The 25792-nt window shown below is 36.4% G+C and overlaps 1 protein-coding gene across 1 annotated transcript in view; it reads right to left on the bottom strand.

Annotated features, from left to right (window-relative positions):
- The window catches only part of LOC136849040 (rho-associated protein kinase 2-like), a 50527-nt gene that overhangs the window by 10691 nt on the left and 14044 nt on the right, over positions 1-25792 (bottom strand). The window contains 26 exon segments of the mRNA XM_067121967.1: positions 190-406; positions 651-676; positions 679-728; positions 3487-3646; positions 3764-3980; positions 4655-4872; positions 5957-5979; positions 5981-6048; positions 6199-6468; positions 6787-6827; positions 6830-6886; positions 6889-7039; positions 7233-7393; positions 8040-8244; positions 8402-8674; positions 9475-9621; positions 10180-10395; positions 12394-12420; positions 15161-15203; positions 16253-16412; positions 17464-17555; positions 18066-18349; positions 19196-19280; positions 23331-23448; positions 23720-23891; positions 24441-24565. Of these exon segments, the coding sequence (XP_066978068.1) occupies positions 190-406; positions 651-676; positions 679-728; positions 3487-3646; positions 3764-3980; positions 4655-4872; positions 5957-5979; positions 5981-6048; positions 6199-6468; positions 6787-6827; positions 6830-6886; positions 6889-7039; positions 7233-7393; positions 8040-8244; positions 8402-8674; positions 9475-9621; positions 10180-10395; positions 12394-12420; positions 15161-15203; positions 16253-16412; positions 17464-17555; positions 18066-18349; positions 19196-19280; positions 23331-23448; positions 23720-23891; positions 24441-24565 (3606 nt within the window).

Here is a 25792-nt window from a genome sequence, read left to right as displayed (position 1 = left end):
ACTTACATCTTTTTATAACCTTTGTGGGTCAGTTATAGTAACTCAAGTCCTGGGTTGATCCCAACATGAGGTAGAAACTCCACATGTGACTATGCAATGAATTTCATAGCATTAATGTTATAATGTAACACAGTCACACTTTCGGTAAATAAACGTTTCATAATAAACTATTAGATTGCAAAAACTTACTTCTGCATTCCAAGGCTGGAGGAGGCTTAAACATATGCCACAAATGTCGCTGACAAACTTCACAGTTAGTGGGCATATGAAAAGTTATAGCCAAAAATTCATGGCCTTTGTGGACTAGAGTCCCTGCTTTGTCTGGACCTGCACCCTCATGCAATGCAAGTGGACCACCAGGGTTATCACCAGGTTTACGACTCTCCCCTTCACCAGCATACAGGAGCTGTGTGCAATTGAGGAATTGCAAAAGAAAAACGATTATGTACTTTTGTAAACTGAAAATTTATGTTTCATTGTAAGATTAAAATCAACAAAAATAATTTCTGTTTTAAACAAGTTCCTCTAGTTAGGTGGTTTTCACTGCTATATCATTTGGTCCAATTTATCACAAATGCCACAAAGCTATTGAAGATTATCAAAATACTAAAATATCGGCTATTAAAACTAAAGACAACGTAAATCCTTACCTGAAATATTCTGGGTATATCACGGCATCTGCTCTTATAACATCACCTTGAGTCACAGAACGCACATGAAAAAGTTTTCTGTGGATAGCAGATAACCAAAATGAAGTGAAGTAAACAACTGGTTTATCATTAGCTTAAATGACTGTGAAACATCAGAATGTTTATAGCTTACATGGAAACAATAAAGTCAGATCTAACCCAACAACAAGAGTGACAATTAATCTATTTGCTTTTGGTGAATAATATACTAAAGTATCATAATTAATCTATTTAGATCATATAAACAGTGGGTTCTTAACTTACACTTGATTTATGGAATCCAGAATAAACTAAAATTTTAATAGTTTTTTCATGAGAATTAATGGTACTAGCCACAGCTGTGTTTCACAGCTGCACAGTTTCTCTAATAAAGTGGTTTAGTTTCGCAACAAACCCTTAACCCAAATACTGTAAATCCAATATTCATGGTCTCTCAATGTTCCAGACCATGCAATCTGTTCTAACAGAGAAGGTTGGTACAGTAGCACTACCAATGTGCCATCTAACCCAAATATTCACAGCAACCAACAGCTTCACTTTACCACGATCTGCAGTGCTTTACACAGCTTGGTCGAGTGCCCCAAAATGTATCTGTATCATCTTTGACACTAACTGGCAGAAGCAGCTGACAAAATTCTCAACCACAAAATCCAATCTATGGCTACTGCAACTTTGCTCATCCCAAATCAACAAGTCAGGTGGTTTCACAGGATGGAGGGTGGCACACTCGTACATCAACCTCCTTTTTAAGTACCCAGCCTTTGACCTGGATCATCTTGTCAGTCATCGACCTACATTTGATTTTACATCCTCTTGCCAACATCATTATGAAGAACGCATCCTGTCTTCCTGCAACCTAATGGACTCCATTCTGCCTCCATTACACATGTCACGGAGTTTTCTAGCAAGCCTGACTATGGAACTAGGGTGGTGGGAAATGCCACTGTGCCTTGTTCAACCTAGGTGCCAGACACAGAGTAGAAGGATCAGGGATCACCAGCAACCAAGGCAATAAACAAATCTGAATAGCCAGCAGCAACATCTCCCCACCAACTCCAAAAAGGATTTATCCTATTAAGTCTTTCAGATCTATCCCAAACTGGAGGCAGCAAAGGGGACTTTTTAGCATCCACTAACCCGCAAGATGCCCATCTATCCATCTTCAAGGAAATACCTTCATTTTGTTTGGCAGGTAGGGTTATGCAGTCTACAGTTCTGCTTTGGCCTGGTGACAGCACTTCACTCTAACTGTAGCACTACTGCACAGAAACAGACTCAAGTGAAAAGATACTTGGATAACTGGTTAGTTGTGGTATTGTTACTAGAGGTGCTATATCACATACTCACGGACTTCTTGAGTCTGCATATCAACTGGGAGAAGTAGACCTGCCACCACTGGGATAGAGATAGATACAGAATGAGTGCTAGTTCAGCCAACACAGGGCAGGATCCAGAGATGGTGACTGCTTGACGATTAGTTTCTTTGTATCCCAAATCCTTTATCAAAGATTTGGCAATCTCTGAACAGAAATCTTATCTCCTAAAAATAAAATGTTGGTCACATGCAGCCACATGTCGGTGCTGCTTTACTTCCTATCTTAGAAAATGTCAGGGAATATCTGTTAAGGAGTCAAGATGCACAGAACCTCAGAATGGAAGTACCTCTGGTTCCTCAAGCCCCCAAAAGCATTGCTTTTCACAGGCATCTATCATCCGGGACAGAGCACCTACTGAACCTTCCTGTAGCAACAATTTGGTCAATGCCAAGAAGAATCACCACATAAATTTTCTGATGCTGAAGGCTGTCCCTCTGGGTCTTTTGTCTTTCATCCCACACACAAGAGGCAGCACATCAGGTGCAATGATGGATAACACTCGTTGCGTCCTTCAGTAACTAATTGTTAGGTTTACATATTTATGAGTAAAAATGTTATTTAATTGAAAAAAATAAAATAAATAAAAAAATAAAAAATAACTAAGATTACAACCTTAAAGTTAAGTGATGCAGGTAGTCATTGATTCTACACCTTACTGATTTCATAAAATATCAAAGATACGGAACTGGAATATAAGATTTAGGCCAGAGGCCAAGCACTGGGACCTATGAGGTCATTCAGCGCTGAAAGGAAAATCGAGAATACAGTAAAGGAGGTTGTAAAGGTGTAACAAGTGGAAAACCTCAGTTGCACTATAAAACAATCGTTCAGAGAGGGTGGAAAGTAAGACAGTGGGAGAATATGAATGGAGGTATAGTGAAAGGAGTGAGTAGCAGCTAGGGACCAAAGGACGCTGCAAAGATCCTAAGTAATGCCCACAGTGCACAGCGTGAGGTGCACTAATGGCACTAGCCCCCTACGGTACATATTTTTCAATATGCTTACCAAATTACTGAGTTAATGAAATTTACTTTTCTATGAAACTTCAGTAAATTCTTCATGGATTCACAATTCGGAGCAAAGTGTTTATAATTCAAATGCTAAATATTACAAATAAAAGAAAACTGTCAAAATGAATGTAAATATATATTTTTTTAAATCTGAACCATCCCATGTAGCTTATTAATATAGGCACTACTGAAAAGAAGACAACTCCAGATATTAAATCTACAAACTAGCAAAAGAAGATAATTATATTTATTCTAGGACCAAGTACAGCAACATGATGACCTGTTAATTACAATTTTCCATGTGTGGAGGGGAGGAGGAAGCACAACAGCGAACAGTATACATAAAAGCTGACACAAGATCAACAATAAAAATCACTTTCCTCCTGAAAGATAAAAACAAGTAGTACTTACGTAAGATCTAGAATAAGGACGGGATCAGAATTTTGCTTATCATTTTCAGAATTGTAAAAAATAATCTTCCTGGACGAAACAACAACGTACTGCTTTCTCCAACCATGACGCTTAATATTTTGTTTATTGGGTACAGATAACCATCCTTCTAGACGATATTCTGAAGAAAAAATTATAATGATGATAATAATAATAATAGTATTACATTTAAAAGCTACTTGCCAGTTTGATTAAAAATTTTTAATACAGTAATATAAGGTCATTTTAATCTACATACCCATTTCATCCAGATCATTATCTGCACCGCTGCTCAGAGATGCCGTCTCACTATTGACATTGGCTAATTTACAAGTGAGTGCCTCAATTTCTGAATCTTTAGAATCAACCTCCATTTGTAGTCGAACTTTGGACTGATTCTCTTCGTATAGTAGAGCCTGAAGATCTTGAACTTCCTTTTGGTACTTGCTTACCATCTGAGAAAACTTGTCACGTTCCTGTAACAAATTGAATGAAATTAGTATAAGACCATAATGAATCTAGCTGTTATTTAGGTGTGGTGAAACTTTATCTCATAAGGGATTAGTAAGTTTGCTGATTTAAAATCTATCAAGGGTCTACTCATTTCTAGGTAAACTATAATAAACTTGTTCAGTCAAGACATCTTGTTGCTCTCAAACAGTCTCCGAATGATGGCTTACTCAAGATGAAAATTATTAAAAATTTCAAATTTTGAAGCACTCTAACAACTGAAGGATGGAAAATTCTGGAAATGTTTATTTTCAAATAGTACAGTGTACATTCTAATAACTCTAACACTCCTACAATCCAATATAATATCAGAACCAAAGGAAAAATTTGACTAACCAATTTATCAGAGCACACACAAACAAGTTTGTCTGTATATAACATTTGGGTGCACGAGTGTGTGTTTGTGAGTGTAAATTAGTATGTGTTTCTCATGTGTCATGCCTGGCTGCAGTAAGTACAACCTCTTTATTCATACACATACATACAACCATCATACAACACAAAGAACCCATTTATAATGTACTGCATTACCATCATAATTCAAAATGAACTATCTTTCAAGAAAGGAACAAGCTTAACAATAAACAAACAAATACAGTATTCCCATACAAAGCTGTAGTAACTATGAACAACAGCTTACCATAGTTAATTCTTGCTGCAACTTTCTGCATTCCTTTTCTTTCCTTCTTAAGTCACTTGCCGACGCTTTGGGCTTGCGGTTGGCAGGCAAGTTCTCCTTGCGTGCCATGATCTCCGCTAACTTATTGACAGCCTGCATTTTCAAGAGTTGCTCCTGCTTGAGTTGTTTGCTGATCTTGTCTATGCCGTCTTTGTGTTCTGCTACGACTTTCTTGTTTTCTGAGTAAACAAACAATGACTCAAAAACTAAACTAAAGTCTTACCTTGATTTTCTTATTTAATAGTTCAAATTTGATTTTCTTATTAAATAGTTCAACTTACCAAATTTTTCTTATTAATAATGGCAGACTAGCATTGCTGTTCTGAGTAATTTAACAAGATGAGTAACTAAATAAAAAATACACAGGTAAAGTATTTCTGTCTATTTATCTAATCAACTTCATGTTATATTTCTGTCTATTCATCTAACAAATTTTCTGTTAGATATCTACAAAACTGTATAATTTTGAGCACATGCAAAAGCTTTTCAACCATCATGTTATGTAATCTTCAATATATGAACCTCTTTACTGTATGTTTCTATATTTTCCAGTATCACATTCATTTGTTAAGGGAGTATTTGAACCATGCCACTTATTCAATATTCTCAACAAATCAGTCTTCAAATGTCAATTAAAAGGTAAAAGTAGAAACAGAAGTTAGAACTCAAGAAGGAAAAGGGCAAAGGGAATGAACTCAATTGTGGATACACTGGAAGAGATAGATTAACCATACATACAATTAGGAGTAGTACTATATTCCATTAAAAAATTTATATTGACTCTGGAGATGCCCAACTACAAAATGTCAAGATTTATAAAGTGTTGTTAGAAAACTATATACAGCGTACACCAAAACTAACTTACTAAGAGTGAATTCTTAAAAATCTGGGGAAAAGTTGTTTATCCCATACTTAAAATGGTTTGAACATATGACAATGTGACAGTTGGTGCAATAAACTAGAAAAGTAGTAAAGCGAATGTATGGTGTCATGAGGCAATGTGAAATACTTCCTGCCATAAAAGGGAAATAAATGTTACTGCTGTAACATGCTTCTCCAACCCCTACCTTTGTGATCATCTAAGTATGATGATCCAACCCAAGGTTAGATATAAATGATATTTTGGCAAAAGCAACAACCACTTAAGGAAATAGGTCTATATTATGTGAGAGTGCTTTGGATAGTTTTACAACTTCTAAGGAGATGTATCTACAGTCTGTGGAAAAGCTTTTACTGCACAACTAAGCTAAAAACTAAGCTCACCTTCTTCTAGGCTTTGAACTTGCATTTAATGCCTCCTTTTCTTGTTTTATATTCTCAAAGGTCTTACTTAATTCCTCTTCTCTTGCTTTAACCTGAAATTGAAAAAATTTTATGTAAGGTTATGTACCCATAAGGTGAATAAACCATTTGTGAAACTGCAAAAACAGCTATGGTAATTCCCTCAAAGCAAAACCAGCTTGTGAAGACTGGAAACCACAATAGCACAGAAAACAACTATTTACCTCATTATATGCAGTTTCTTTCTCTGACATGTCTGACTCATGTTTTGATAACAAATCCCTGATCTCTAATTCTTTCACAGTTTTTTCTTTCTCCAGCTCTGCCACAGTCTCTTCTGCAATTGAGCGCGCCAATGTTTCAGAGTCTGCTCTAGCTACTGCCAACTGCAACTGGTGTGTCAAACTAGTTCGCTCTTCTTCGAGTTCCATCACTTGCCGTGTTTTTTCATCCACTTCTTCGCGGAGTTCGCGAACTTGAGTCTTGTAGAGTGTCTGTAAAATATAGAAAATGTCAAATTTTTTTATATGACTGGTTGCTGTTACCTACTTCAGGCTTTTAATTAATTCTTTCTAAAAGCATAAAGGTAATTTTTTCATATATAGTGACCAATCCTCTTTTTGCAGGCTTTTGACTCAAGAATCAACATAATCAGAAGATTTTGACAAAGAGAACTACTCAAGAAAACAAAGCACTTCATTTTACAAAGGAAATTTCCCCAAACTATCTGCAGCTGTGCCCATGAAGAGGAACGCAAGTGCTTGACATACAACGATCTATGACAATAAAAATGAGGCACTCGAAATACTCACTGAAAAATACTGTTCAGCTTCTAGAGTGTCCTGAAGCTCCTCATTTGCACATCGTCAACAGACTTCTGAGTTTTGAGTTTGTGCAGCTCTTCCTCCAGATTGATCGCATCTCTTTCAGTTCTTCAAGGTCCCGCATCAACTGTTTCTCCCTCGTGCGCAGGAGAGACAATTCTGATGTCTGGGTCTGAAGATCACTTGCAATTGTTGCTCGTTTTTCACTTTCAGTTTCAATTTGTTTCTGAAGCGTTTTCACCTGCAACATGGATAATAATTATAAGCAATTTCAATCACACAAATAATTATATCTGTTTTATGACAAAAAAGGTTAGGAAGGGAGAGAATTAACTACAAAATAACCTCTCAAAGTTCTTTAAGAGTTTATGATAAAATAGTTGCAATGCCAAAGTACAAATTTGGGCCTACTCATTAAAATCAAGTAAACGAACCTTTTCACACTCCTGCCTGTGCTCCCCTTCTAACTTGTTGAGCTGCTGTTGCAACTGCCTGTAATCAACGCTCAACATAGAATTCTGACGTTCTTTCTCTTGACTAGATGCTTCCGCTTGTTGACGCTTTTGTTTCTCTTCATTCAGGCGCTCCTGCAATGCTGTAAATAAAATGAAAAATACATAGTATACCACTCATAAGTCCTAAAAATCACTCTGCAACTTATCTTTGAAATGTTACACACACACACACACACACACACACACACACACACACACACACACACACACACACACACACACACTCTCTTCTCTCTCTCTCTCTCTCTCTCTCTCTCTCTCTCTCTCTCTCTAGTACATAGTGTAGTAAAAATTCTCAACTTCCTTGGGCTTGCCTAAAAGATCTGCATTATCAAATAGTATCAGATGGAAGATTTGCTTTTATTCTGCCTTTATATTTTTGTCTCAAAAATCATAGCAATTTATTAATTTAAAGATAAAAATACTGTTGTCAGGAAATTAGGAGAAAGCCTACATGACAAATCTACAAGCGTGGAGTTCAAGGGAAGTTTCAGTGAATATGTATGGTACTGCTTAATTAATTATAGGCTTTTTATCCTTTCTCTTTATCTTCTCCTTTTCATCTTACCACCTACCTGCATAACTTATTTCATTTAACCTTGCTACAATTTTCACCTCTCACTACAGAACAAAACCCTTAGGCAGATTTCATAACAACTAAGGAGTTTGGTAGTTTCCCAACAAGTACATAACTTTACAAGTAATACCTCACTGAAAAATCAATACCTGCCAAGGCTTGAGCACTTGTCTGGTGGTTTGTAGGGGCAGCAGAATTGGCCTCCCGCAGGGCTTTTGCCTCCTGCTCATACCTATTTGTCATACTTAACTCCAATTCCAGAGATGTTTTGTCCTTTTCTAATTGAACTAAACGATCAGACACCTTGTCAGCTTCTTTCCGGGCCAAAGTTTCTCTCTCGAAAGCAGTTTCAAGCTGAAAGCCATAAAGTTATTTTAAATCCATCATGGAACAGTGTGATTTGAAATATTGATAAAAATATGCAAAGACCTCAGTTTCATAAGCAATATCTCAAGAACATTTCAAGTTTACAGTTTATGTTTCACAGCGCCAACCAGACAGCGATACCTACCTTAGCTTGCAAAGCCTGAATTTTATTTTCTGCATGAGCAAAAAGATCAGTCTGATGATTCTTCTGAGCTCTCTCTTTATCCAGGAGTGCTTGTAAGTTTACCAAATCACACTCAAGGGTGTCTCGCAATGTCTGAATCCCAGCCAACTTGTCCATGTACTCTGCTAAAGAGGTCTCTTTTTGTTGGTTGACGACAGTCAACTCGGCATTCTGCTTGCGAAGCCTTGTATTGGAGTCTGATTCACTCTTCAGCTTATCTTGTACCTCTTTTATCTGAGAAGTTATAAGGAAAAAACCAATCAATCACAAAATTATTAAAGGATTCCATTAGGTGAAAATCAGTTACACAACATAAAATAGAAAACAGGAGACAATCTCAAGTTATTGATACCATTACAGTATAGACAATCTCAAGTTATTGATACCATTACAGTATCCAATTTACATGAAACTACATTATAGGATAGCAAGCCATTTTGTGCAACTTACACCTTTTGAAAAGTAATTACCAAATCAACTCTAAACCCATAAAAAAAAAGTCTCTTCTGAATATCACTAACAGATTTACCAAGGAGTACAACCACTCTAATATTATCTGGGGCAGGCATAATATCATTTACCTTTATCAACCCCATCACACTAAGCAAGCTATGGTGTACCATTACCCACAATACAATGTATGGATGTATGCCCAATCCTATTCAAATGGAACAAAAATTGCCATGGTTCGACCATATCAATCTTGCAAATACATTGGATACTACAGACATGGTAAGAGCAAGACATGCCACTTTCCTAAAGCATACAACATAGGTTGCTTTCTTTTCACAGTGGAAGGCTTTAATATTTACTATCTTAGATACCGTATCAGCTCGTACCACCTAATGTGTTTTATTTCCAAGAATCCAAACACAGAAAGGTACCCATCAGAAACAAACTTCTACCCGCATAATGCATAAAAAAGAACATATGCTGTGTCTGATACCATGACAGAGCATCAAGATGTTATAAGTGTTAATGATGATGATTGTGACGATTTTGTGCCACATATTGTATTACTTGTAAGCACTCACCTGCTTTTCCAAAGAGTTCAATTTATCATTTGTTTGTAAGGCTGACGACAAATCTCGCGTTCGTTTGTTTTGCTCGTCTTCCAACTTCTTCTTAAGCTCTTGGTATAGTCCATCAAGTTTCCTCCTACAATCGCCCTCATAATCAGCCTGATAAAGAAAAAATAAATAAAGTAAAATCAAATAAGTTACCATCTTTCTTATTTCTTTGAATATAAACTTTCAATGTACTGAAGTGGGTTGCCCTAATACGGATTATTCAAATGAGAACATGATCAAGTACTTTCTCAAATGTCTGAATTTCTTGTCTGTCAAGATACCCAGCATTACTTGTAACACAAGCCTGCCTTTTTAACAGGAATTTTAGCTAAAGTTGTTGTTCTCATTCACATTTCCCAGGAAATAGTAAGAAAATAACATAATAAAGAACATCATGCATAATGGTACATAATTCTCATCTCTGTCGATAAAAGACAAATGCGATGCATATTCAACCAAATTTTCAATAAAACCATTGAAACTAATTATTTATTTCTCCTATTACACAAAAACATTACCCAAACAAGGACATTAACAAGGAAAATACGTAACACTTGGGTTAATGTCACAAAAATCAAACTGCATAATCATCACTAACGTACACTGACGTATCAATAAAAAAAACACCTGGTTAAAAAAACTCGATTACCGAATGGCCAAAGGACTTGCCTTCCTTTGAGCTTCCTTAAGGTCATGTTGTAAAATTGCAAGCTTGCGATCAAGATCCCTTCGCTCCTGCTGCTTTTCCTGGTCCTTCCTCGTAACTGTCTCCAGCTGCAGTATTGCCGTTTTATGCTTATTTTCCAACTCGTCAATGATGTTCCTCTGGTGCTCCAACTGTGCTCTTAGTCCTGGCAACTCACTGGCATCTGTCCCGTCATTTGTCTGAAAGAAATGACTGCTGTTAGAGGATTTAGAACCAAACGCTCAAGATTGACCATGCGAAAATATCAACTCTACATCATGAAGCAAAGTTTAGCAAATTGGCAACTACTTTCACATTGCAATTTGCACTACTAAAATACCTCTAAATGCATATTTCCTTTCCTTCAATTCTCAAAGAAACATTATGGTTACCGTGCCAACACTTCATGAAAGAGATATCTGCAATAAACGCATTTACACCAGGCAGACTGAATCTACTGTAGAAAACACACTGGACTAGAAATGACAAAAGAATAGTTGTAGCATTTTGAAGTTAGTCAAAGTACAGAAACACTTTGAACATATACTAGGGCAGAAGCACACTATCTGAGTAGGATAGACATCTTAATAAAATACAAAATTGTGATCAGTAATCAACAGCACCAACAGATCCCATAAACTTTCTCCTTTGTGTTAAAATGCTCTTACAGCAAATCAAACCTTGTATCAGACAAAATTACAATTGAATAATGGAAACGTTATGAGATAAAAATCCTGGCCTACATACTTTACATGCAATACCACATCAGTTAAACTGAACAATAAAACTATTATATGACCAAGAGGAAAATGACTTAGAAGAGATGTTTAAGTGTTGAAAGAGAAGAAGGAAAAGGACTAAAAATAAACCAGAGAAAACCACACTTATGGCAACCCAAAGAGAAAAAAAAGGAAAACGTCCAGTCAGGGCAAAGAAACAGATGGTATATGACGCACATGACTGCAAATGATGTACGGAAGGAAAACCATTAGTTAGGGAATACAGCTGGTATCAAGGGGTCACCACACTAAAACGAGTAGCAATACTGTAGTCTGGATGAAGTGGAAAAAGAGCTGCACTACCTGTAAATGATTAAGAGTGTCCCATTCACAAAAACATATGTGGGCACTAATAGCCAATGGTGTGCAATGAGTAGCAGTCTTAAGTATAAGCTAAATTAGGGGATGAGAACAAGAAAATATATGTCATAACATGACTGTCTGTCTCATTATGAGAGAGAGAGAGAGAGAGAGAGAGAGAGAGAGAGAGAGAGAGAGAGAGAGAGAGAGAGAGAGAGAGAGAGAGAGAGAGAGAGAGAGGGGGAGCTACAACTTGTAGCATGCTGTTCAAGGGTTAGTTATAAACGATTTGTTTAACCAGACCTCTGAACCCTTTTAGGGTTCTTCTCAGGCTGGGAATGCTGCTCAAGAGATAAAATTGCCTTCTGAGCCTTTCTTTTTAAGCAAGTCATTGCCTTGGACAGGAAAATAGACACTTTCAATTTTCTTTGATAGAAGTTAGACCCTTTCAGTGTTTCTTTATAACTGAAGGTTACAGAATTCCCAGAGCAGGGGAAATCATGAGCTGAAGAGGTGAAACAACAGCACTGGCTGAAAGGGAGTGGATAAAAGAACCCCAGTGAAAAGTCAATGCAACCTGGATATTGAAAATCCCTGAGGAAGTCAGGGAAGTGATGAGACCCACTGGCATGACTGTCAGTTTCTGGACTGTATAGCACAGACTGATATGCCATGCAGTTTGCTGGTACACATGGTGGACTCATCAGCCAAACGGAAGACTATTTTGATAACTATACCTGCAGAGAATATGCAAATTCCTTTTCCCAACATATCATCTAATAATAATAACAGGGTGAGGTTCATCAATGCAGTTAAAAGAAAAGCATACGTGCACTAATTTTCTGACACTGGTTTGGTCAAGACACTTTTTCTTCTTCAAACATGCTTTACCTCACTGAAGTAGCAAAAAACAATACAAGATAACCACAAACTATGCAGAACTCAAAACTATTAGAAAAATCAAAGCTTAACTTGTGGTATATACATAAGGAGCGAGTAAATCTCCCAGGCAAAGAGACTTAAATAATGTAAAACCTACAAAAACATAAAACAACTTGCAAATCACAGCACAACATTCTTAGAGAGTAACTTTATGGTAACTAGTTATAATATGCATACCTTTATCCAATCCCAAATCAGTGTATTCTGTAGGAAGAGCACTACTGTTATAAGCAAATATTATGTGTCAGCCAAACATTATTATTATTCAGCTGCAGCTAAAAACTAAACTATTCTCTGAGGACAGCCACTGTCACAAATCACCATAAAGCATAATTATGAGTAATCATGTACAGAACCCTGAGTACATAATAACTACTGTACATCTAAAAACTGCCAAAAATCATTAAAGAAAGCAATTTTGATTAAATACAGGTATAAATAAAACCACACCTATACATACATGCAATCTCCAGGAATAGCAATATAGCTAACTGGGAAAGCAATCTAAATCTATAAACAGGGAAAGCTAAGTACCTAGTACCTTCAAAGATAAGCACATGGGAAAAAAACTTCAGCTCATCTCAAATCTCTTGTTGCAAAAGCTGTACTCTGAACATGAATGTTTATAATGCCTTTCTGGCTTACACTTAAAAATCAAAATACCTACTACAAAACTGCTTACAATCTCCAAACCAAATCTTTGTAATCCTACAATTCTTGACAGTTTTGGGTAAAATACCAAAGTTAATGGTAAAATACCACAGAAAGAAGTAAAGAAATATAAAAATCTTTCTTTCACACCTAATCTATCGAATCATAACCTGAACCCGACAATTTCAGTTTTTTCTTCAATTTCTGGTTAAAGAAATGACAGTGACATATTTTACTTAAAACTTGACAAAAACAATTTTGGATTTCAAGCACTTCAGTGCAGAAGATAAAGAACGTACTACTCATCATGACAAGCTGAACTTAGGTTTAATAATGGTTAACTAGTTATTACCCTATCAACCAACATGAAATTTTTAACTTGTTCTGTTTAAATTATCTTTTATGAGTTGACAAACCAATCTATATTGAATTTTTACACAAACTGCATCATTACAAAATGAAACAATTAATTATGTATGTATGTATATATATATATATATATATATATATATATATATATATATATATATATATATATATATATATATATATATATATATATATATATATATATATTTTGTATATTAATTACATATGTTCATTCTATTAAATCACACAGTTTACTCAATAACCAAAAAGTGTTCTTACTCGCCCACCCAAGTCAGGATCATGATTTCAACTGTGGGGCTAGTGATACTTGCACAGCTGTTATACACCACAGAAATGGCACGTATTTAATAAACTGTAACATCCGTTGTCTTCATTTTTCCTTGCCATCCTATCTTTGAATGGTTTACCAATGGTCAAAGGTAGAGGGTATTATCATAAACAATTGTCTCTTTATGTTCGTGTACAAAAAGCACGCTTGAAAAGGAGACTGAATCTAAATTCTACAGCCTTGCTAGGCCTATTACCTCAGTATTTCAAAGGGTAGACTTAAGGATTCAATTACAAGTTTTTGTTTTCAATTTACGTTTCAAAAGCTTCTAACCACAAGCCCTCTAATTTTTCTAACCAGTGGAAACTTTAAGGCGGAGTGAGAGCAAAATCCCTCAAATCTGGGCTGCACACCACTGGGAAGATAGCATTACATATGTAGCTTCTGAGAGATGTAGCGTTCAAAAGCAGGAGATCTTAAATACACAGATGGTGTGTACAGGTAATGACAAGAGGAGAGGCAATAAAAAGTCAGAAAATTATTAAAGAGCTAGATATTTATAATTCTCTTCTCATTTAAAACAAGAGGAACGATGAATCCACAGGCCACACGGGGAAGGGAGATGAAGAGAAGGTGGGACTATTAGACAAAAACTATAATCCAGGGATGGGTGAAATCATGGGCAGCCCTCCTGCCAATGCTCCAATCCATCTGAACAGCAGTAATTGCACACATGACAAATTACGGTTCTCGTGTGCCTTCAATCTCACATTTCCAGAACTCTCAAGGATCTGTATTAGAATAAGCACTCATGATGAGTAGCAACTGTGAGTAATTATTTTATTCTAAAGTAATATATTTCATTTACTTCTCAAAAGGACCTTATTTCAGGAGTCCTGAATGTGCATATCCACTGACCTGCTCCCAAAATTACATTCTAAAAAATTTCTCACTCTGTAGCCTTACATTAGGTCCTTGTAAAAAAGAAGAACTAAGTGGTACAGAGTGAGAACCACACAATTGTTTAAAATCTTAAGTTTGTTTTTCCGGAATAAACCCTTAATACACAATAGGTCTACCCTTCCAAAAACTGTACCAAAGTAACTGGCTCTGATAAGATGGTAATTTCCATTTTCACAATGCACTGAAAAGCTGTACCAATAATCTTCCCATTCAACAGTGCTAAAGCAAATTAACTAAACTAAACATTGTGGCTGAATGTAGGACAGGATAGGGTGAATGTTCATAAAAGGCAATATGTAATACATGTAATACCTTTTCCTTCTTTTAGATATTTTTCTCTTTGCTACACAATCCTATGTGTTTTCCTTATAGAAAGAGGAGGAAAACATCATAAGCTTAGTTCCTGAATTGCTTTCCCTTACATGTTTCACCAAACAACCTGACCTGACTAAATTACCAGAGAGAAAATATGAGGGGAAGACAGAACATATCATGGAAAAATACAAGTGAAGGGTATACTTGCATAGTCTACAGTAACTGAACACTTAATACAAGGTAATGAGGAGTTTCTAAAAGTCCTTTAAATCTACAAAGGTATATGACATACTAGAGAAAAACACTGAAAATTAAATATTCAAGATCTATTCATAAAATAAAATAAAATGCGCTTACCAGATTTCGCTTCCCATCAGGCTTGTCTGGAGAGGTTAGCAATCTGTAAAGAACAAAAGCTCTTTACCAAAAGCATTCCCAATCCATGCTTAGCACCATCCCAAGATCCTAGCATTAACACACTTATGACGTCTGCTCATCACACAAATTAAATAATGATTTTAACTAACTTCAAACTCATGGAACACTACTATTCTCTAGTCCTGTACAATGCCCCTAACTAAGCGTCCCCATTCACAAATACATAATCAAGTCCTTTAAACCATTAATTCCTCTTGATTTTTATCCCTCCAAAGCAACAGAACCTTGACATCTGTATTTTGATTCATGTCATATACAATCACTTGTGTGTGGAAAGTCTCATTTTAAGACTTCATACAAAGTACAGCTACTACAAAACCAGAAAAATTTTGAAGCCCAGTAATAAGTTTAAATTTTACACTGAAGCCCAGTAATTAGTTTAAATTTTACACTGCAATTTTTCTAAATACAGCACCCAAAACTTATTTGACTTAAAAAATGAGTTAAAACCAGAACCCTCAAAATTTGTAAATTATCAATTTTCCTTCAAGTTAAAACATTACTTTCTTATAGTTTCTTGTTCCTCAAGTACTTAAGTGTTCTTTGGTAGTGTTTCTTTAAAACCATCAATACTTTGTGCCCACAATTTGTAAGTTACATCTACTTGTAATGATCAAAGCAGGAAAGTGTTTGAAGCTTCATGACTATTTGTTTTCATAATGAAGAGTTTTTGCATCTGCAGTATTCTGAGATCAACTTTTCACTAAACAACGGACTAGTTAGTCAGTATTCTGTATGAAAAAATAGCAAGACATAACGTCTTACACTTCATAATGAGGCTTGTACTTTTATTTAACCTTATGAATGAATGCAAGAAATTTAGGGTTTATACAAGAGTAGCATACAAAAACGAAGAGGGTTTAAACATTTAATGATAAAGGAGTTCTAATAGTTTTCAAATTTACATCTCTGTTTCTCCTTCTAACAAAGTGTGTCACATCCCCCCCTTTCACTACTTTTTATTTTTGCAACGGCAGTTCAGCAAGCACAGTATGATAAATGTTTTCTTACCTATAATCTTTAGAGTATGTGAAACCAACAAATGGCAAATGATTTCCCACAAAGGCCTTTGGTACTGGAAAGCTCTCTTCAGGTGAATCTTCATTTTCAACTTCATCAAAATTGCTTGTATCTGCATCACCATCTAGATCAGGAACAACTGGCGGTACACCTGTACCATAAAAAAAAATGATGTATTTTCATGTCTTCCTTTTGCTTTTGGTTTCTTCCCTCCTACCTGTCCAACTTCTTACATTTTACCTTGCCCATTTTTACCATTTATTTACAGTAAAATGCTGTACAGTCCCTGCGTACATGATTGGAATTATTCAACATGACCAATCTTCATGGGAAAATTATTCACCTATAGTAATAGGTGAAACATTTCAAGGGACTGCATTCCACCCAGCTTGCAACCCTATGCCAAAACATCTGGATGGCTTCCAAATCACTGACCATACAAAAGCAAATATAAATCTGTAGGAAAAATGATTGGGAATACTTAGGAGATAATTGCAAGAAAAAGATTGTCCCTTTGATCACAACCCACGCAATGACCCTAAAGAAACCTGTCACCTTTAGAGCCAAAACAATAACTTTCAGCTCTATTTTCATCATAATCAGTCATATACAGAAATTAGCATTACATGACAACAGATAAAACTGCTAGTACCTCTGTTTACAATGCTATTCCCGTCTATCAAATAAAATCTTAAAACAGTGAATATAGTCAAACTATTTATTTTAACAGATCGATTTATTCACGAATTCTGGGCAACAAAGAAAAGAATTACCTGCACATCCTTCCTTAAATATCCTCCTAAGACAAAAGTGAGAGACCAGAGAATTAACAAGGTCTCCATTTTGCTCGAGTTCAGCTGTCTACCACAACTACATTTCCTGATCTGTTCTAATCTGTTAAGGCTTGCAGCAACTTTGTTTCACATTTGCATAAGGAGGAAAAAAATCATCTGCATACAGGCACCTTACTTTCCATTAGTGGGCATTTTCTTCAGTGGAAGTTTGCTAAACAACTCACAAGTCCCTTCTTACCACTTTCCAAAAAATGCATTCACATTCCAAATTATGTTATTGTACTTACAATAATTTCACCAGCTATGAATTCCTTTCAACTTGACCACTGTTTGCGAGACCTACGATATAAACATCAAATAACTACATTCACAACAATAAACATAAACAAACGACTCTCTGCTACTTACAATCTCGTATGGTATCAAATGTCCATTGGTCATTGAGGAAAAACTTGTGCCTTTTAATTTCATTCACTCCATTGCCACCCAATCTTGTTAACCTGTTGAAAATAAAAAAAATAGAGACATCATTGAAAAGTTATGAAACTAAATTTATTTCGGTAAAAGAACATTTCATTGGATAATTGTATATGGATAGAAAAATGCTTATCTACAAAAGATGAAAAACTCATTTGTGACAAGATTTGAAGACGAGTATTATTAGCATTATATATTCAAAGTAATGCAGAAAACCATATGAAGTGTAGAGCTTACTTAGCAAACTTCCAAAAGAAAAAAAATGTCCATACATAGGGTAAACAATTGTGGTGAAACAGAAGGAAAAAAAAAAAAAAAGAATAAAAAGACATATATATGCACAGAAATTGAGGATCATCAACAACATGAAAACCAATGAGGATGGCACTGCAGAGTAGAATTTAAGTCTTAATCCGTGAGTGTTCAACAGCTCTTTATGATCCCACCTCTTAAAACACACAAAACACAAAAAGGTGACATGCCAGCATATATACAGTACACAGAATCACCTCTAAATACCAAGCATTACCAACCTGTCAGTTAGAAAACCACAGATGAGACTTTTAGCCTCTGATGTTATCTCTATATCCTCTGGAAACTTGAGAGAATTCTTATGGTCCATGATCTTTCCATATGTACCAACAAGAGAGTCTGCATAGAACGGTGTGTCTCCGACCAGCATTTCATATAAGAAAACTCCAACAGACCACCAATCGCACTCACGGCCATACACTCCTTCACCACCCTGAGACTTGAGGACTTCTGGGGAAATGTAGTCTGGCGTTCCAACCGCAGTATCTGACCTTACGAGCCCATCCTGTAATGAAATAAATTACAAATATGCAGTGAAACAAGTACAACTGTCAATTTTTCAGTAATTACAGTAATTTACTAAGTTCTACAAAAACAAACATTTCATTTTTACTTAAGCTTTGATATCAAGTTACAAAAGATAAACCAAGTATCAAGCAGCAGCATACACTAAGGAAGCAAGTTATCAATGGTCTTGTCCACTGATAACTTGGCGGAGAGAGAACATCTCACCTGCCAAAACACCACCATTCCTTGATTCAGTCTCTAAACCAGAGATGTATACAATACAGACGTCTGTTTATACTGCTAATATGAATACTGTACGTTTTTCCATATAAACCTCACAATTTTACTCTTAAAAAATTAAGAAAAACAGCACAATTCTATCTCTAACAGATATTCAGAGGAATACATTTGACACTGGCAGATCTAGTTTTTCTATCATTGCACTACCTATTGCTTTACTAGTTTAGGAAGCATTTCAACATCATTATGCTCTTAAAAGGGCATCAAGGCATAAGTAAAAATAAAAGACCTATCACTTGTATGACACAAATAGTCATCAGGCACACAGCACACTTGAAAAAAGAAAATAATTTAAAACAAATCTAATGAATCTGATCTTTTTGAACTAATTAAAAATATGTAATAACATATTCAATTAATCTAAATTCATTAAAAATACATAATAACAAGGTTAAAAAATATAAAACATATGGCTAATTTAACACAAATGATACTGTGACTTTCAGAGCAACATAAAATACAACTGAAATTTCCAATGTTGCAGTTATCATTTCAATTAAAAAATGTGATCAGTGCCTTGTCAAAATAATGAAAAAAATCTTACCTTATCCATCTTCATACAGGTACCAAAATCTGCTAATTTAAGATGACCACTAATATCGAGCAACATGTTGTCTGGTTTAACATCCCTAGAGTAAAACAACAAACAAACTAGGAATCAATAGTGAAAAAAAAAAACAAAATCACAAAATTATTTGCAAAGATAAAATTGAAAAACATTGCTAAAGTTCTAAAGTGCCTCACAATACAAAATGTTTCCAAAACATTCTATCATCAGTCCATGCTAGTTACAAGTTGAATACTCTAAGATCTTGAAAAATCCCCTACTAAGGTCCAAAATGAACCAAACTCAAGTTAGGTATTTAATGGAACAATAAAATTATGCTTCATGCCCTGTCACTTCCAAGATTAACACTATATTTGTACTTACTAAGTTATTTCCAGCTATAAGTTTAGAAGTAAAGAAAAAGATATGTAGTTTACACAAATTACCTTTACATAATCACACGGAAAAAACACCCTACTTTGCGCTCGTTTTGGTCATCAGTTTCAGCAACTAGACCAGTTTCAGTATAGAATGCCTTGCATGCTCCTTGACAGCAGTGTGAGCTCACACTGAGACAAACTCATTCACTCCCTTGCTTATAGAATGTAACAAGGTTGCAGCAACCAATTAGGATGGTAGTGGGGAAATCCCTAAATTTGTTATCTGTCACAGAAAATCCAATTTTTCCACAATTAACTGAATTTTTTCATACAAAACTACAACCCATATATGCCCCACATTCACAGTCTTCATATGTCAAAACACTGCGGTCCTTTGTCTCTAACAAAAGAGCAGTAGTAGCCCCGCACATGAGCCTCTTGGACACACAGATTCCAAGCAGACAATTGCCTCACTGTTCATCTAGTTTGGACCATAAGCCACGAGAAATCAGCAAGCCTACAAAGAAGGGAACTTGTTATATGAGCAATCGGTTACTATGAAAAAGTTTTTTTTTTTTACATTGGATTTGTCTCAACACAAAATCCACTAATCATATACAACACTAATTTCAATTTGGGTGGAAAAGAATGAGCAGCTGGATTTCAAGAAGTGTCTGACAGTGAACTATAGGATGAAAATGGGTTCGGATTATAAAGTAACCAAAGGCTCAAAGAGGGACTGGGAATTTACATGTAGAGAACCCACCCATACTCAAAGCACTAAAACAAGGTGTCTGTAGATGATTAATCCTTCTAATGTTTCAAAAAAGATTATTTTAATTATTATTAAGAATAGGGCACTTACTGTTATGTACCAGACCAATCAGTAAGTACCTTCAAAGGTCCATCTTTCTACGGATGCCATATATCTGATTTGTGAATTTTTAGGCCAAACGACCCAGCACTGCAAGTATTAGGTAATGCATAAATAAAACATTAAGAAAGCCATTAAGACACAACTGTCCCTTCGTGACACCAGAAAAGAGATGAGATAAGAAGAGGAAGAAGAATTCTCATGCCCCACATGATGCAGATAATACCTGCCTTGTGGTCATAACAAATGAGTCCAAACTTTTTTGCAATACATCCCAAGGGTAAAAAACAGTGAAGTATGTTTGGCACCTTATGTATAGACATTCAGGTTGTATGTGGAAAATAGAGATGTGGAAAAAACTGAATTCCTGGCTGAGGAACTGAACCAAAGATGTCTTGCTTGCATCACAACGCTACAAGGAATTAGCATACCTAATCCGCGCCAGTAAAATTTTATTTCTCAATACGTGCTTCCTGGAACATCCTTCGGAGAGGAATAGTCTGGCTGCACCTTTGCCAGTCTTACATCCTTTGAAGATAAAAGGAGAAAAGCTCTATATTGGTAAAGTAGGTGCTCTGTTTTCAATGTGAGAAGAAACATGAGGAAATGATGAAGGGTTCAGCAGATTGCTTTGAGCTGCCTACAATCAGTCTTCTCTAGCAAGAAAGCTATAAAATGCGAGCCTCATGAACTCCAACCTATAATAAGAGTGGCCAAGCTAAAGAACATGAGGGTCGCTGATCCATCTCAAAGAGGCAAATGCCAGAGGAAAGACAGTAAGCAGTTAAGAGGATTGTGAAGACTTCAACGCCCAAAAAAATGTCCTGTTAGGAGGCTCAGATGCCTTTAGAGATGCCTCCACCTCAAAATGCTGCACATACATAAAAAAATAAGGCAGTTAACTGTTGGACGACTTGTCTCCATACGAAGCATACACACGACTTCGTCCACTCTACTGTCTGTCATGCAAGACTTGTGACGGGGCCTTTGAAGCTCATGAATGTGAAATATATATGTGATGCACTTTTATGAAATAATTCATACACAATTACTGAAACAAGCTTTTATATACTATTCTTTCATACAGCAGCACAACTTTTTGCTTTCAAGATGCTGTTACAATTAAGAAGGAAAGATGATCAGCTTTGGTTAACCTTGTGAAGCCAATCATGATCACAAACTAGGAGCTTTTGAATGTCTGTTAACAGAAAACAATGAAGGACACAGACTGTTAGTTTTCAAGCCAATGGTCATCTATCCAAGGTGTTTTTCAGTTTTAATGGGATACAAAATTTGCTGTACTTCAAAAAAAAAAAAAAAAAATCCTACCTATAGAAGCCTACCAATGCAACTTGATCTCATTGCATTACCCTTTTAATTATAATAATCATCTATGAAACTACTTGAGATGTTTTAAATTAAAAGGCATAACATCCACATGAAATTTAAGATATTGGTGCCCACCACAACAGGGCTAGCTTGAATGAAGTTCTAATATAAAAGGAAAGTGAAAAAATAAAAACTGGACACAGGTGAATTGCCAAAATTACTGGTTTCTTAAATGTCTCATTAAAAGTTCCAACTGCAACAAGAAAGTGAAAGGACAGTGATATTTCTTATCCTTATTCCTATCTCTATAAACAAAACACATTCATGATCATCCAAACACTAAGCAAAACAATTACCATTGTCAAGTATAATACAATTATTAAACAGGATCATTCTTACGTCCCCAACAAGTAAAATTTACACCCAACATGGGCCTTAACATGATCCACTAGAATAAAACCCAAAATGACAACAACGGAATTTTAAAACTACCTGACCAACATGTTTTACACTGAAAATCAAAGACACAATACGTTTTTCCCTTTGGTTAAATTTAAAAACCGTTCTCATTTGAGGCTTGAAATCTCTGTCAAGGAATAATGTTTCAAGTCAAATTACAACAGATAATTTCTCAACTCTTCCTTGGAAATACAAATTGCATTATCTCTTAACTGTCAAAGATTTCCATCTAATATGAATATAAGGGCAAGTATTACTCTAATATGCTTCAAGTAAAAACCTAAAAACAACTTGCAAAGTGACAACACTTGCAACTCTTACTGCAATTAGAATTTTATTCCTTAGTATTTATGGACAAAAAGACATATGCACTCCTCTGGTTTGATGCTGTATTCTGAATTACATCACTTGAGGCATATTTTCCTCAGCACAATGTTGAAAAGGTTTTTCATAATAGCAAACCTAGTTATGCAACCGACAGACTGTTTTCCTGAATTCTAAAAGTATTTTCATTGCAATGTGTCCCCTTTCTTTATATCTGTCCACAACCTCAACACCTGGACAAGGTGACATTTACAAAATAAACGACAGTAGGTCCACATACAGAGCAGCAAGAATTTCATGCTTTAAGTAGGATTTTACTTAGTTAAAAAGGTGCATCAACCTACAAAACCTCAGAGTAAGATAAATCACAAGCCTACTGTGTACTGCAAGAAGCAATACTACCAAATTCTGGAAACCAACACACACTAACGAGCGAAATATAAATGTATGTTAATACCTCACTTTCAGATCTAATCCAGGCCCACTCAAGTGAGACAAAAGGCAGCCACCAACCATACCATAGAGGCCATTTAGGAAATTGGAAATCAGCCTCCCCAGGTAACCCCTCGGGCCCCACTTTCTTTACACATCTGTGGCCTTATTGGTTTTGCCCTTGTCTTTCACTAGAGGGGTCTGGGATTCAATCCTGACATGAGGTAGAAAATTATTACAACCAAGTACTTTATCAATGAAGTACTTAACAATGATCAGTCGTCATGCAAATTACACTAAAGACTCCAAAGACCAGCAAGAAACTACAACTCACCTGTGAACAAATCCCATGGAATGAATTGCATCTAATGCCAAAACTACCTCAGCACAGTAAAATTTGGCCCACTTCTCTGGTACATCATAGTTGGACATCAAGTTCACCAAGTCCCCTCCTGAAATAGTAAGTCCAAAGTAAATGCCACAAAACATGAGTAATTTCCAATCAGGAATTATACCAATATCCACCAAGGGTAAGATTAATATAAAGATATTAATCACCTATAAGGAGCCTCAAACCAACATTTAAGTAATACCCTTAGCAGCCAATATCAAAGCTACCATGGCTACATTCAGATGCAAAACATATTCATAAATTATGACTTGCTAGTTGCAAAGACCCGTATCCCTACTGCATCTGAATTAACACATTCGCTCAATTTCTACCTGGCATGTAATCCATAACCATGTAGAGAAATTTCTGATCTTGAAATGCAAAATGTAACTGCACTATCCACTCAGAATTCGCATGGGCCATGATGTCTCGTTCTTCCCAGAAGAAGGCTGAATCTGAACGTTTTATCATCTCCACCTTACTCAAGAGTTTCATTGCATAGACCTGAAAAGATAAATGAGTTATCAGACTCAGGGCATATCACTACAAGCAAACCAAATGAGCTGCATTGTTTCAAATCCAGATATCCATACTATCTGGGATATGCTATACATATCAGCATTAAAATTCATATCCAAAACATTCAAATCAAATAAAAAAAGGGGGGTGGGAGAAGATGAAGACCTGGACATAGGCAGGCAAAGCAAAAGACAAAGAAGAGTGACAAGATTTTATTTTATGTCTAACCTCATGAAGCGAAAACCTGACACGAAAACATTTCAGGTGATGATTATCAGGAGAAAAAATCAGAATTCCACATAACTGTGTCTTACACTGTCACAGCCTAAAATTTTTGGAGCACTCCAAAAGTTTATTCTTTCAACCATACCACAACTATCTTATGAATTATAAGCAAATGAAAAGAATCCCCAGTAAGATCTTCATCAGGCAGCTGAGGATGAACTGGTAGTGCAAAGTACCTACTTTGCCAATAGTGCACCAAGCAAGGCAGTGTGTGAGAAAGCATAGCATCAGACACTCCAAAGACACTACCTGTTTGGTGAATTTATGTCGAACAAGCTGAACTTCTCCAAAGGCGCCTCTTCCAATGACTTTTATATTGATGAAATCGTCAGCACGCATGCGTAACATTTCGATGTCCATAATGGACTCACGATCTGAAACGAAAAAGGCAGTGTTTCAACTTTCTCATGGAAAATAAAACAGGTTTCAAAAATACAGTACACTACCAATTCTAAAATGTATTGTCAATTAGATAAAATTCATGTAAAAAAAAATCGCGAAAAAATCATTTTCATTTAGAAGGTAAGATAATACAGTATACAGGCAGTCCCCGGTTATTGGCAGGGTTCCGGAAGTTTCTGAGGGTGTGATGATAACCGAAAATCGAGGCTAACCGAAAATCAGCGATTTTGGCGCTTTTTCTGCGATTTTTGGGGGTTATCAGCGCCAAAAAGCGCTGATTTTCAGTTATCGGCGCCTCTGTTAGGTATGTATCGGAACCAATACCTAATCATTGGCGCCGATAAGCGGAAATCGGCGATTTTCTGCACCGAAAATTGCCGATTTTCGTCGCTAGACAAGCGTTGTAAAACCGAATCGCTGGTAACCGAGCCCGCTGTTGACCGGGGACTGCCTGTATAAGGATGGAAAAGGGATTAAAATGGCAATAGCTGGTCTATGGGGTTAGTGATGGGGTGTTGTGTCAGTGGAGTAAAGAATAAAGGTGCAACTAGACTTAGTCCATATGGCAGAAAATTTTGGGATAAAAGGCCAGGATCAATGAATGTGGTGCAAAGTGTGTGGCAAACCATCGCACAATGCCCAAGGTGACTGCATTCTAGAACAAGAAACCTGGTGGGGTGCCACAGGCAACCATGCCCTAAAACGGGAAACCTGATATCTCTTCTCCTAAGGAGAGTAGGCGGCGACAGAATGTGCCTATAATGTCTGGGAGAACAGGAAGAAAGACTACTACCGAGGAGAGTGACTGCAATCAAAAGACCTATCAAATGTCAGACAAGTGACACAAAGACGTGTTGGCATAAGTAGCATGACTGGGAGACTGACATGAATGGCCAGGGCAATCAGCGCCAAGAGGAAAACGACACCGCCAGCGACGCCATCTCTCTGGCTAGTAAGCCAGAGAGAACGGAGATCCAGGATATGGATCACTAGGGGTTTGTAGCCTCCTGGAAGACCTCGAGAAAAGACTCAGACCTTGAAAAAGCTTGCTGCTATCTGCCTACACCTGCAACCTATCTACCTGCACTTCACTCGACTCTACCATGGATCTTCTGGCAACCCCAACACCTCAAGCCAAGTTGGTCCAAGGAGGAAGCCAAGGCACACAAACTACTTCCTCCCCAACACACCCTCCTCCC

This window comes from Macrobrachium rosenbergii, chromosome 1, assembly GCF_040412425.1.
Source record: "Macrobrachium rosenbergii isolate ZJJX-2024 chromosome 1, ASM4041242v1, whole genome shotgun sequence".
Classification (NCBI taxonomy): Eukaryota; Metazoa; Arthropoda; class Malacostraca; order Decapoda; family Palaemonidae; genus Macrobrachium; species Macrobrachium rosenbergii.
This window is presented reverse-complemented; position numbering and strand designations above follow the sequence as displayed.